The sequence below is a fragment of the Podarcis pityusensis genome (assembly GCF_964106645.2).
Source record: "Podarcis pityusensis genome assembly, chromosome: 4".
Taxonomy (NCBI): domain Eukaryota; kingdom Metazoa; phylum Chordata; class Lepidosauria; order Squamata; family Lacertidae; genus Podarcis; species Podarcis pityusensis.
Genome location: NC_138027.1, coordinates 14600581 through 14615587, shown reverse-complemented (window position 1 = coordinate 14615587; position 15007 = coordinate 14600581). Strand labels below are relative to the sequence as shown.

General features: G+C 48.4%; 1 protein-coding gene across 1 annotated transcript in view; it reads right to left on the bottom strand.

Annotated features, from left to right (window-relative positions):
- TYR (tyrosinase) overlaps positions 1-15007 on the bottom strand; it is a 62694-nt gene that overhangs the window by 32664 nt on the left and 15023 nt on the right. Inside the window, exon 2 of the mRNA XM_081002178.1 lies at positions 10593-10809. Coding sequence (XP_080858304.1) covers positions 10593-10809 — 217 coding nt within the window. The remainder of the gene's footprint in view (positions 1-10592; positions 10810-15007) is intronic.

Genomic DNA, 15007 nt, shown 5'->3' with positions numbered 1-15007 from the left:
GACGTTGCTCGTCCTGGACCCTCCAGCCACCTTCTGCGGAACTGCTCCTCTGGTCGATCATCCCACCAATACGAGGGTTCTGAAGCAGATCCCGAGGGTGACCCCTCCGGGGAACGGGCGTCTCGTGTCGGTTCCTCGTCCGAGTCGAACCCCCGGAACGTGCTGGCTGAAAGCGTGGGCGTGAAAAGCCAGTCGTCGAAAAAGTCTGCTGGCATTGGCCTATGTGGGAAGAGGGCATGAAACTCTTCTTTGAGCAGAGGTTCGTCTAAAGCGTAGCCCGGCACCCAGCTGTTGGCACTGGCCGGGGTGCCCTCCTTGGCGAGAAGGTATTCTACCCCCTCTTCCCCCCATCTGGAGTCCAAAATCTCCGTGACTTCGTTGATGCGCTCCTCCTGTGCCACTCCCCCTTGCCCGGTTCTCTCTCGGAGCGGACCCGGTGCCGTTCCTGGTTCCTGAAACCTGTGAGGTGCCTTGTAGGGAGTGAGCACCGATCTGTGGAACACCGGATGCATTCTGGAACCCTCCGGAAGAGCCAGCCTGAAAGCCACCGGGTTGACCTGTTCTTCGACTTGGTAGGGCCCCAGTTGTTTATGCCCTAGTTTCTTCTTCGCCAACGACCTGGCCGGCACTGCGTGGGCTGCTAACCAGACCCAGTCTCCCACATGGATCTCTTCGCCAACCCTTCTGTGTTTGTCCGCTTGTACCTTGTATGCGTGTTTAGCCAGCTCCAGGTGCCGCCGCAGCTGATCGTGGACCTCCTGCAACTCCGACGCGAACGCATCTGCTGTCTGCGGCTCCCCCTCCCCCATTCTTTCCAGTCCCGGGAAGGTTCTGGGGTGCCTCCCGTTGTTGGCGAAGAACGGCGTGACCCCCGTGGACACGTGCTTCGTGTTGTTGTAGGCGAACTCGGCGAGAGGCAGGTAATCCACCCACGTCGCAGGCTGTTGATTCGCATAACATCTCAGGTACTGCTGCATGATGGCATTGACCCGCTCCGCTTGCCCGTTGGTCTGCGGGTGTCTAGCCGACGCCAGGTTGATCTTGACGTTCAGGAAGCCCATCAGCCTCTGCCAGAAGTTAGAGATGAACTGTCGCCCTCGGTCGGACAGAATAGACCGCGGCAGACCGTGAACCTTGAACACGTGGTCTATGAACAGTTTGGCGGTTTGTTCCGCCGTGGCCACCTTCGCACACGGAATGAAATGTGCCATCTTGGAGAACAAGTCCACCACCACCAGCACAGCCGTCTTGCCCCTCGAGCTGGGCAGATCCGTGACAAAGTCCAGGGCCACTCTCTCCCATGGTTCGAACGGAGTTTGCAGCGGTTCCAGCAGTCCGGCCGGCGGTCTGTGCACTGGTTTGGCCCTCTGGCAGGTGTCACACCTCGCCACGTAGTCCGCGACTTCCCCTCTCATTCCGGGCCACCAGAAGTCTCTGGCGACTAATTCCACCGTCTTCTCCTTGCCAAAGTGCCCGGCAGTGGGCGCGTCGTGCAGCTGCTGCAGTACCTTGGCGCGAAGTTCGTCTCCCGGCACGTAGATGGCCCCTTTACGGATGAGCAAACCATCTCGCAGCTGGAACTCGTCGGTCGCTGCCGTGCCCCTGTGCACCTCTGCCATCTTTGCTTGCGCGAAGGAGTCATCCTGCAACGCTCGTCGCACCGCATCCAGGTCAACTGTTGCCGCCGCGCACGCCCACACTGTCGGTGCGAAGATGTGCATGGCGGCCGCTGGCGTTGCCTCCTCCAGATACTGTGGCTTACGGGAGAGAGCATCCGCCATGATGTTGGTGTCCCCCGGGACATATTCTATTCGGAAGTCGAAATTCGCAAAGAACTCAGCCCAACGTATCTGCCTCTGGTTCAGGAACTGTGCCGTGCGCCAGTGCTCTAGATTCTTGTGGTCCGTGCAGACCTGCACCGTGTGCTTGGCGCCGATCAGGAAGTGCCTCCACGCTTTGAACGCTGCATGAATGGCCAGCAACTCCCTGTCCCAGATGGTGTAGTTCTGTTCGGACTTGCTGAGCTTCCTTGAGTAAAACGCTCCCGGCCTCCAAACCCCCTGCGGGTCTTTCTGCAGCAGGACTGCTCCCACGGCTCTGTCCGAAGCGTCTGTCTCCACCCTCATCGGCCTGCTGGGGTTGACATGAAGCAGCTGCTCTTCCGACGCGAAGAGACGCTTGAGTGCCTGAAAGGACTGCTCCGCCTGCTCTGTCCAGATGAACTTCTTTTTCTTGGAGCTGAGCGTGTCCGTGATGGCCGCTGTCTGCATCGCAAAGCCTTTGATAAACTTGCGATAGAAGTTCGCGAAGCCGACAAACCGTTGGACCTCCTTCCGGTTGCGTGGGCTTTTCCAATCCAACACTGCTCGGACCTTGGCGCTGTCCATGGCGAGCCCTTTATCAGACAACTTGTAGCCCAGGAAATCCACCTCCGTCACGTCGAATTGGCACTTCTCCAGCTTGGCGTAAAGCCTATGTTGCTGTAGCCTGCTCAGCACTTCCTTGACGTGTCTGTCATGCTCCTGCTGCGATTCCGAAAAGATCAGGATGTCATCCAAGAAACAGACGCACGTCTTGTAGAGGAGCCCCGCCAACACGTGATGCATGAAAGCTTGAAAAACGTGGGAGCCATTTTGCAATCCAAAAGGCATAACTCTATATTCGTAGGTGCCCAGGGGCGTGAACATGGCTGTCTTCCACTCATCTCCTTCCCGCATGCGAATGAGGTTGTATGCCCCTCGCAGGTCCAACTTGGTGAACACTCTGCCCTTCCGTACCTTTGCGAGGAGGTCGTCGATTCGGGGCATGGGGAAGTCCGATGGCTTGGTCACACTGTTCAAGATGCGAAAGTCCACTACAAGTCTTTTTTGGGGCGTGTCCCGCTTCTTAACAAAGAATACCGGACTGCCCCCCGCTGCCTTGGACTCTCGGATGAAACCGCGCTCCAAATTATGATCTATGAACTCTTTGAGTTCCTGCAGTTCGTCCTCAGACATGGAATACAGCTTCCCTTTGGGCAGCGCCGCCCCCGGCAGCAGGTCAATTTTGCAGTCATATGGTCTGTGGGGAGGTAGCCTGTCTGCCTCCTTCTCGCAGAAAACCTCCAAAAATTCCGCGTACTTGTGGGGAACCGCTTGCAGCGTGCCTAGCTGCAGCTGTGACTCCTCTTCCCCTCCTTCCTGCCTGGGCACGATGCAGTGTTCAGCGCAAAAGGAAGAGCCGAAGGTCAGCTGCCTCTGGTACCAAGCCAGCGTCGGGCTGTGCTTGTCCAGCCAACTCATGCCCAATACAATGGGCGTGTCCGATAGTTGAGTGACATTGAAGCTGATGATTTCCCTGTGATTCCCAAGTCGCATCACCATTGGTGGCGTCTGCTTCACCACTTGCCCCCCTAGCAGCTCCCTGCCATCCACCGTGACAACCTGCAGGGGCAGCGTGGCCGGCAGCAACTGTATAGCGTGCCGGTCAACAAAGTCCTGCCCTATAAAGTCCGCATTGCTTCCGGAGTCAATGGTGATTGGCACGTCCATGGTGATTCCATTGGGCAGCTGGAGCGACGCGGTGAGCCTCACTACCGGTTTGGGCGGGAGGGGGTCCATGGGCTGTAAAATCTCTGGGGACTGCTTCACTGACACGTCTGGCTGGGCCCCAGTGCCTCTTCCTCCAACCAGACTCCGTCGTTTCCCTGCTGTGGTTGTCCTTGCTGCGTTGCTGCAGTTACCATTGCTGAGGCTGCAGTGTGCTTGTGGAGCCTCTGGGGACACTCTTTCGCCATATGCTGTGGATCATCGCAGATGTAACACTTCCTGTTCCCTCTAGGAGGCTTCGCTTTCACTGCTGCCGGTGCTAGGGCTCTGGCTGCTGACTGAGCCCTTGCACCTCCAACCTCCATAGGTTCCGCTCCTCCTCCTGGCGGAGGCGTGGATTGCGCACGCGCTGCTTCTCTGGGAAGGAAGGAGGAGCCCCTGGCTGGTTCGCGCCCTCCACGCCCTTCGCCACTGCTCCACGGACGTCCTTCCAGCCGCACCCCCACCGCCAGCGCCCTCTGAACGATCTCCTGCGTGGTCCGGGGTCTCTCCCCCCTCGCAATTTCATCTTTAACCGAGCCGTGCAATCCCTCCCAAAACAGGTCTCTTACAGGAGCCGAATCTCTGTCCCATTCCAGAGCACTGACCAAAGCGAAAAAGCGGGCATGGTACTGCCTTACGCTGGCCCTCCCTTGCTTCAGTCCATGTATCTGCTGCCGAGCAAGATCCACGTCAATGCTTGACAAAAAGCACCCATCCATCGCTTTAATAAAGGCATCCGCATTTTGGAGCGCCGGATCCTTATCTCTCCACAAATTGCGCAGCCATGCTTTAGCATCTCCATGCAAATGGGACATGATGAATCCCACCTTCTCTTGCTCATCTCTAAAGTCTTTGTGCAGCAGTTGCAGTGCACACATTACATCTGCTCTAAAGTTGGGGTACTGTTGCAAATTCCCATCGAAGTGAGAGACCAAACCGCCTGTTCGTCTCCCCAACCCAATCCCCTCCGGTTTGGGTATCAGTTGCCCTTGCTTCGTAAGCACTTCCAACCTGACCTGGAGATCCCTGTAGGCGGCAGCTGCGTCCTCCTCTCTCTTCCTGGATGCAAGAGCCTCGGCATTCAGTCGCGACACTGCTTCTCTGAGTTCCACTATCTGCTGTTCGGCCGTCATGTTGTCTGCCGTTAGTGAGCTCGCTAGTAGGCACCCGCTTTCTCTCCTCTCCGCGAGGCTGTAGATGCCCACAATTTATGTGATGGAGCTTACTGTCAGAGTTACTTCCAGATCCTAGCTCACAGAGGATCACGCTAGCCAGCGATCATTAAATAAAAGTCTTTATTGAGTTACAGTTTCCATTCTCAAGCTGCTGCGTGCAACCCTACGTCTAATGGTTAGATCGGCGAAGCTCCATCTGAGTCTCCGCCCCTTGTACACCAACTTAATATCCTAGCCTTGCTCCACCTTTTCCGCCTGACTGTTCTTCTCTGGGTCCCTCTGCCCCCCGGGGTCTCTTCCTTCCGGGATTCCTCTGACGCTGACGCTGACCCCCCTGACTCTTCTCCCTCCTTTCGGCGGGCTTTAGGACCTGGCTCCCTTTCCGGGCTGCCTACTGCGCCACCTTCCTGTGCATTTGAACTTGGCGCGCGCGCCCAACCTTCCACCTTCCGTCTGACCGTTTCTTCGCTCCCCGATGGAGGTGTGGCCACTCCTGACTCGTGCCCTCCCCCCTGTTGTGAGCTGCCAGCGCTTGATCCCTGGCGCCCTTCCTCTTCCCTGCTCTCTGGCGGTGACGCTGGTCCCGATTTCCAACTGCTCCCCTCTGAGTCCCCTCTGGCTCTATCTTCCTGGGGTGTCCCCCTAGGCTCCCCCCTTGCCCTGGCCACTGGTGCTCCTTTCTGTGAATCTTCTGATTCACTGGAAAGACTCGGAGATCTCGGGTCGTCGTCATCACTCATCTTTTCTTCTGCCTCCTCCCCCTCGCTCTCTGTTTCCTCCCTTGCCCTTGCCTCTGCTCCTGAACCCCTGACAGTATCTTATTAAAATGCATGCAAAATTTGAGTTTCTTTCCCATCCCTAATAATCTCAACAGGGGAATATAAGGTATTTCCTTTTGTACTTGCTGCCCCGGTAACATTGCTGGGGGTTTTGAGGTGCCCTTGAAAGCATTTAACTTCGCCTGGATTTGAATCTAAGCATGTAACTGGGGGGGAAAGGAGTAAAAAATTTGATGATCTATAATGAAGGGGTAAGATCATTTATGTTTACACCTATGGGCAGACCCTACCATGCCTTGTGGGAGACAAATTATAAGCATAAATTGTACAGTCATATAACAAACTGAGATGGATCCAAGAAGTTTAGAATTATTGCCAGCTTTTTTTTTTTTTTAAGAAAACTTAAAAATATTGGGGCATAAATGGAAAATGAAGGGTATAAATAGCAGTATCCCAGTAAAGCATATGAGATGGGACTGCTCCATAAGCTAATATTTCAAGGTGTTCATAGGGTGGAGATGTCACATTGGCAAAAGACGGGCAGCGTGATCAATATTTGGCAAGCAATGCCAAAAACATGTTGAAGTAGATTGTGCAATAAATATGCACTCACGTGCAGAGAGACCATAAATCAGACCAACACATCTTGTGAACCACCGGGGTAAATGAAGCCCACCAGCCCCATCATGATTTAGAAGTACTCCACAACCCACCATTTTTGAAGTCCCAGATGTGAGAAGTACTAAATCAGTCCATTTCCGGGTAGGCTTTCATGCACAGGCAGTCAGTTCCATTCAGCTTAGCTGCAGGTTGTACAGGCCTGAACATGCATAAGCTGCAGATCTTTGCTGGACTTTTTCCTTTCAGCTCTGGGAAGGTGAGCAAACATTTTCATGAAGTTGTTCCAACACACCTTTCCCACCAATTCTGGCAACTCTTTCGCAGCCTGGTTGAGAGTGGGAGCCCACAGCTGCTGGCACATGCCTTTATTTTCTCTCCACACTCCTCCAGAGTGAAGGTAAGAAGTACTGTCCTCACTCTGGTTTGGCTTCATGATGGTATCACATGACATCAGCAGTGATGGTCAAGGCTTCCTGCCCTCCCCCTGGAGCTTTGTAAGGAGGGAAAGGATTACAGTGGCATCTGCCAACAACTGGAAGCACAGCCATCATAGTTCCCACACCCTGGTTGCATCCTTACCCATCAGATTGCCAAGATGCACTTTCACAATTGTGTATGTTTTGAAAAGAATGGCGATCTTGCGCATGTGTCTACAGTTTGTCTCAGCACAAACATCAATATGAAAAAATCCATGAAAAATCCATCATAGAGGCATACAATAGAATCAAACAGCTCAAACGTTCAGGAAATTCCTCCTAATGTGTAGTCCAATCCATTGATTCAGGTCCTACATGGAGCAACAGGAGACAAATCTATAATGCTGCAATTACACCACTGTATCCAATGATCTGTGGGATGTATCATCACAGAAGCAGTCAAGTACAACATATTCCTGATGCCTAGAGTGGACACACAGGGGAATGTGTCTCCAGACAGGGAGGACTTCCTGTCATACCTTTTCTGGAGCCTCCTCCCCTTGTGTATGACCAGGTAGATGGGTGTGACCCTAGCAGACCCTGTGAAAGGGAAAGCCACGCAGTCATCTTCCCTTTTTCCCTTTACTCCTTTCGGAGTCCTCTTCTGGCCCTTATCCAGCTTATGGCTCATCTTTACAGAGGATGGAAGCCACAAAGTAGAAAGTCCGAGGCATAGCTCAGACTTCTTTTCTCTGCAAATGTAACTGTAACCACAAGATAAAGCCTGCCTTCAGATTACTGCTGTGAACTGAATGTAAGTAAACTTTACTCTTACTTTTAAAGAAGACTGTTGTGTTATTATTATTATTTTAAGAGGGGAATAAAAGGGGAAACTTACCAGGACCAATCCAGACTGGGTTGCTTAATTTAAATGATTCTAATGAATCCATCAATGTGCTCTGCTGCTTGCTCACTAGCGTGAGTGAGGAGGGATAATATTTAATCAATATATCCTCTACTACCTACCTCAACATTCCCACAGGCTCAAGAAAGTAGTTTCTGCACTTATTGTAGAGGGAAGTGAGGGGTAGACGGGGCTCATCAACCTGGGAAGGGAGCCCACCTAGGAGAAGGAAAACTCTTATCCTAAACCTCCACTACCTTGAAGCATATCTATGGGAGAAGAAAGAGCTAAGGAGTAAACCCTACACAAATCCTGAGCGGGATCCCTAAGGCAGTTGAATGCTGCCTTGTACACTTCTTTCTGGCAGCTCCTGCAGCTAAGCTGGTGCCAGACACATTGCTCTGCTTTCCTTTGGACCACATGAGTGAGGATGAGAGTGGCGTATTGTCGTCTTGGCAGCCCAGGACCTCCGTACACACTGTCCAGGCTTGAGCACAGGGGAGGTCACATCAATGTTGCAAACACAATGGTTTGACCATCGGACCAGTGGTGGCACACTTCAGTCTCTCGAGACAGACGGGTGCCAACAACAGCACTGCTGTAATGCTAGCAGCACTAACGACAGCTTGGGTATTGGGATGTGAAACAGCAGCATCAAACATATGTTCTTGTGATCAACACACACACACACCCCCTTGAGAATATACTGGATGCAGTTACTCCCTGATGTAGTCCTGAAATTCTAAGGCTAAGATTAGAAAACAGTTTATGTTTCTTGAACAGGGCCCATTCACGCCCACCTCAAGCCACCTATGACGTCACGTTTTTGGACTCTAAGGGCATTTTCATAAGGCATGAATAATCCCTGTTGTTAAGAGGCGTTAGAACTAAGGAAGGCCCAGAATCCAGCTGAGAGTACTCAAAGCATTAGGCGTACCTGAAGTAGCATTTTGAATCTCAGCCTCTGAATACATTCTTGCCAATTGTGATTCTTACATGGCTACTGCTTGGTCATGATCTACGGCCTCTTATGCAGCTGCATGAAGATGTTTCAATTCGTGCAGGAGGAACCGTGGCATTGGTTATTTGGGCAATTACACCCCATGAAATCAGAGCAATATGTTTCTGGTTTACAGGCTTCCTTGTACAATTAATTACCAGGACGCATTGGGTTGGATCCAGAGATCCATAAGTGGAAGGTTTTCACATCTTCTTCTTTGGCGATCATTCCTTGTCGAGTAAGATTGTCTTCCATAAACACAGTTTTAACAATGAGTCCCTAAGTGACTGTTGAGGCCAATTCTGGAACCACACGTCCTTCCAAAGTGGGGACATTGGTTTCCAGGCGGGAGTTGATCACGGTGTGGATTTGCCAAGCATGCCTTCCTCTTAGCACGTTTCTCCCTTGCATCCCGAGTTCAAAGCCCATGACACCTTTGGTAAAGGCTGTTTTCCAACTGGAGCGCTCGCAGGCCAGTGTTTCCCAATTGTGGTGTTTATACTACATTTTTAAAAATGATATATCTTAATCAGCCAAGACACAAGCAAGCCTTTTGCCCGTGTATACAACCCTTCTGCTCCTCCGTCACAGTGTAGCTTCATTCAACCAAGATGTTTCTACTTAACAGTCATTTTGCATTTTGTCAGAAATGGTTTCCAGAGCAAGCCAGGATCTTTACACCAGCTCTATTTGCCCATGGCATGGGCTTTAGCTTGCATTGTGGGAAGGATGGGAGGCAAGCACGCCAGACAAACCAACCCCCTGTTTTTCCTCTTAACTTCACCACTGCCATCTCTTAGTTTTTCTCGGGCTGCCTCCGCTAAACAACCCTTAATCAATCTGGATTTCAACTGGCCCAACCTACTCCCAATACTAGGTAGAGTAGTACAGCACGTAGGTGTGGAGTGAATAAAACAGCTTGAGAAGAATTCCCTCCCTCCACGCCCCCCACCAAAAATAAGCTTTTACTGAAGGATTTAATAAGATAACATTTTTTTTGATACAATAGTTTTAGGAACAGAATTGGACAAAATGACAGGAAGGATTTGAAACCTGCGGGACCAGAGATTTACAGAAGATTGGAAGGAGTATATGAATTATTTGAAGAGCAACTGGTAATCAACAAATTACGCTAGTAGGACTACAAGAAGTTTTGTAAGGAGAAATATACGAAGTGTTACAAAGTAGAAAAAGATAGAGATATTGGTTATGAGATTGAAATGTAATAGGGAAAATAAGAAATGCATGCTAAGAGATTAGATTGGGAAATTTTCAGACAGGACTGATGGAAGTCAAAAAAATTGAATAAGAAGTAAAAGTATGTTTAATTACTGTTGAAAATGATATGTTAAAAAACTAATAAAATTATATATATATACACACACACACACACACACACACACACACAATAGTTTTAGGAAGGGAAGTCAATTTTACAGTTTGAGTAATTACTCATAAGACTGAATTGAAAAACTAAACAGTGAAAAATGCATTCTGCTATACCTCTTCTATGCTGCTGCCTTAACCAAGCCAATTATCAATTTCCATCCATCAGTTCGGCTTCTGGATCCATGGTCCTCTCCTGGTTTCTTCCTCCTGCAGTGTCCAGCAATTCTCTAACACTTCCCAGTATTTCTGTTCTTCTAAAGTATGTCAGTCCCTTTTCTCTCTGGCAGATTTCCAACTCCAACACTTCAAGTTTCTGACTATACAACCTTGTCATTAGGCACTTACTTACTAGCTTAACCAATCTCCATCCCAAACTTTAGCCAGTCAGGAAAAGGATAGAGTTAGGTTTTTATTGCTCCTTAACAGTCAGGTTCCTAAGATGAACCTTTGACCTTCTTCTGAACTACTTCCTGAGCAAAGCATACACTTCTGCTTTGACGCTTCCGGTATACTTGAGCCTTCTGCACACCAAAATCAACCATTTTACAAACAAAACCCTGACACAAAATGCCCTAAAGTCTATTCTTTCACACAAGGATCTTGCACTTAATCAGGAAATTCCCTTCCTGAAAAAGAAGAGCTCCTCTGAAGTCAACCTTGAAAGCTTTATTTGGGGGCAGGTGTAATATTTGTGCACACACCTGTCACACAACAGGAAGGAGAAACAAAAATGGTTTACCTTCCAAAGTATTCCTGAAGCTGAAATTGGCCATTTTGTCCATGGTCCCTGCTTCATATTGGGTCAGGCTTAAGCAGAACTCGACCTCTTCTGAAGATGGAAGCCTGGGAGTTCTCCCTTTGTCGTGGTTCCCAGGATTTCGAAGCACAGGACCTTCGTTGGTGCCATTGCAGAGCTCTTGGCGGCTGTTGTACTCTTCTGAATGGCTGCAAATCACCTACGAGATACACATATAGTATTGCAACTGGTGCATTGAGAAGTAAAGTTGCTTTTAGAAGTTCTGGTGCCCCATTTCAGTTAAGGAGATTTGTGCATGTAATCAAAGCTACCCAAACATTATATACTGGATCTGTGGGCCAAAAAAAATCAGATCCAGATCAAATTATGAATGCTATCCATTTGCACCAAATTTATTCAATTTGTAACCCAACTTTTGAAGACATTCTGATTGGCAAATAGTGTAGGACAGGAACAGTATAGAAATGATACCCTACGTACAACAGTGTACAACAGTACACTGAATGTACACTATCATGCAAGTGAGTACACTCTCTTAAATGCATATTATGGACAAACCCTAATGGGAATTGTAGGCCGCAGATTACCATGTATCATTTATTGAGAGGGTATTTGGTGTATAATCCATACCTGCATTTACCAAGGAGACTGGGGGAGAGACTGGAGGAGAAAAAAGAATTAAGTGCATACATGATAGCCATTTCCACATATCTAAATGACTGTGACATGGAAGATGGAGCAAGTTTGTTTTCTCCTGCTCTGGAGGGTAGGACTCGAACCAATGGCTTCAAGTTAGAAGAAAGGAGATTCCAATTAAAGATCAGGAAGGACTTTCTGATGGTTAGAAGTCAGAGCTGTTTGGCAGTAGAATCGACTCCCTCAGAAAGTGGTGGGCTCTCCTTTGGAGGTTTTTAAGGGGAGGTTGGAGGGTCATCTGTCATGGATGCTTTAGTTGAGATTCCTGCATTGCAGGGGGTTGGACTGAATGACCTTTGGAGGTCCCTTCCAACTCTATGATTCTATGCACTGGGCTAGACCTGTAGCCAATACAATTCAATTCCCCTTATCTGTCAATGACCATCACCAGATGCTTCCACCGACATGCAAGAACCTCAGGACAGGCAGATGTGAGATAATCTACTCTTTTAAAACCTCACCATAATCCATATTCAGTCAGAGGTTTTAGCTCTGAAGCAGGAGAATTCTTAATTCCTTCCCAAAGTGCATCATTACACAGCTTGGTTCTGGACAGATACATTTGTGTCCCTGCCCCTCCCCTCACTAATATGGATCACCAATGCCTGCTGGAGTTTGACAGCGTTGTTAGCTTTTGTTTCACCATGGAAACACATTCTGCTGTTTCATTACACATGAAGCGAAAGGGCATTTCGTTCGATCAGATTCGAAATCTGCGACTTTTTCGACTGCAACAAGGATCCGCTTGTCCTTCCCATAACTTCCTGCCGCGACACACTTTCGTATCTTGTGGAATTTTATGAAAGAAGTAATTCTTAAAATACCTGCTCTTCACAAGGTGGGTTAGTTCATGTCCTGGTATGATCACCTCTTTGAAATTCTGTTTTATTCACCCGTAACAAAGGAGATACTTAGACACCGGAAACTGAATGAACAAATGAACAATGGATCAGATGCCATCTCACACGTTAACTCAGAAATGGAGGGGGCAGGGCTGGGCACATCTGAACAACAGACAGGTGCAAACCTAAATGTCCCTAATTTTATCCTACATTAAATCTCAGAACTGAACAAGTGTGAATTGAGCTTAACAGAGCCGATTTCTTTCACACATGGCATCTACTTATCCATGATTGTGCAGTGAGGCAGTCCAGAGGTGGGACAGTTATTCCCCATAAGTGGAGGGTGCAGTTTCAATCCTACCTGCCAGCCTCATACATGGGGATACATGCATCCAACTAAAGAATCCTTATGTATTGTGTCTCAACTGCAAAGGATGCATTCAGAATTAGAGCTGTACCTGTTTTAAAATGACTGTGGACATGCCCACAAGGTGGGGATAGATACGCCCAGTAGCTAATTGTTTTTGCCAGAAGCCGAACTGCAGCAGAGCAGATACAGCGCTGCATATGCTGAATACATGTCTAGATGCTCCAAGTGTCCCTATTTTCCAGGGACAGTCCCGGATTTACAGAAGCCGTCCCAGTTTCTGATTTGATCCTGGAATGTCCCACTTTTCCTTAGGATGTTCCTATTTTCATCAGAGAAATGTTGGAGGGTATGGAGTTATGTGACCCCCGAGACAAAGAGATAAGTAACTATACAACCTTTAAAAGACACCTGAAAGCAGCCCTGTGTAGTTTTATTATACAGTGGTACCTCGGGTTAAGAACTTAATTCGTTCTGGAGGTCCATTCTTAACCTGAAACTGTTCTTAACCTGAGGTACCACTTTAGCTAACGGGGCCTCCCGCTGCCTCCGCACCGCCGGAGCACGATTTCTGTTCTCATCCTGAAGCAAAGTTCTTAACCCAAGGTACTATTTCTGGGTTAGCGGAGTCTGTAACCTGAAGCATCTGTAACCCAGAATACCACTGTATATGTTGGAAGCTGCTCAGAGTGGCTGGGGCAACCCAATCAGATGGGCAGGGTATAAATTTAAAAAAATGATGGTGGTGGTGGTGGTGATTGAATAGGACGTCCCTATTTTTATTGGAGAAATGCTGGAGGATTTGTAATTGGCTGCCAATTAGCTCCTGGGCTATGATTAAAGTGCTGTCTTTTTGCAGATAAAGCCCTATACAGCTTGGAACCAGGAAGCCTGAAAGATCCTCACTCCTTATGCACCCAGTCGACTGCTGCACTCTACCAGGAGGTCCACAATGTAGGAATCAGGCCTTGAGTGTAGTGGCCTCTACCTTTTGGAATTTCCTCCCCTTGAATATTAGACAGGCATGTTAGGAGTTCAGCCTACACTCGAGTAGAGTCTCCTTGTTTGGAGGTCTTTAAGCAGAGGCTTGACAACCATATGTCAGGAGTGCTCTGATGGTGTTTCCTGCTTGGCAGGGGGTTGGACTTGATGGCCCTTGTGGTCTCTTCCAACTCTATGATTCTATGATTCTAGGACCCTGGCAGAGACACAAGCCCGACTGGCATGTTCTCTCCCTCCTGGTCGATCGTTTGGGAGTTTCATAAGCTTTCTTCAGTCCAAACATCACAGCAACCGATGCCAACCGACACCGGCACATTTAGGGATCCGCAGAGTTTGCGCAGTTGCGTAACAGCCCTCAGCAACTCAGCATTTTGGCTAATCTACTTTATTTACATATAAACACACAGAGCACTGCAACATGTCACCCTCTCTCTCTAGCATCAGACAGCAAAGAGAAAAAAACAAAGGACAACAGTCCCACTTCACGGAGCACAGTAACACAAACATCCTGTCTCCGTCACTTTCCACTCTGTGGAGTCAAAACATACACCGTCAAGTGATGGACAAAAATCCCATGACTGCAATTATGGAGCAGGAATTCTAACAAGGCACAGTCCCTGTTATTTTCCTGGTGCCTACTGAAGACCTTCCTCTTTCAAACAGCCTTTTTTTGGATGGGGGGTAGAGAACCAATGGTGAATCTAAACTGGAATTGTATTTAATATGTTTTAATAGTTTCATCATTTTTTTGTTTTCTGCCCTGGGCTCCGTTGGAAGAAAGGGCAGGACATAAATTTTAAAAATAAAAAATCAATAAAATAAGCGCAAGGAATATCAATTCCCCCCCTTCTACCCTCACAACCCCCGCTATGATCGCAGCTTTATGTAACACATCGTGTATATGAAAATAACTATCTTCCTGCCGTTGCGAGATATTTTCCTATCACATCTACTTGTGATTGAAAATGATGTGTTGTGGGTTTTTAGTATCTTGGAAGACAGAAACAGGATTCAAGATGATCTTGACAGGTTGAGAAACTGGGCCAAAAGCTAAGAGAAATGAATTTCAGCAGAGGCAAATGTTAAGTTTTGCATTTAGGTGGGTGTGCGGTGGTGCTGAGGAATTAGATATACAAATATAGGATGAAGCTTGGCTTCACAGCAGTATTTGTGAAAAAGAATACAGGGGTTTTGGTAGACGACAAGCCAAGTGTGAATTAGCGGTGGGAAAAGGGCTCATGCAATTCTAGGTTGCACCGACAGAAATATATTACTTTGTTCAATGTTAGCCCTACTCACAGTTGACTAGGGATGTTGGAGAATTTTGATGGAAGCAAAAGTGGACACTGCTAGTGTTCACTTATTTGTCCCATTTCTGGAATAGAAATCAGTCCAGCAATTAATTGTTGTCATACATGGTTGTGGTTGTTTTCAGTCCAAAAATGATGCACAATTGATTACTCCCCACCCCCAATTTAAATGACATTTCC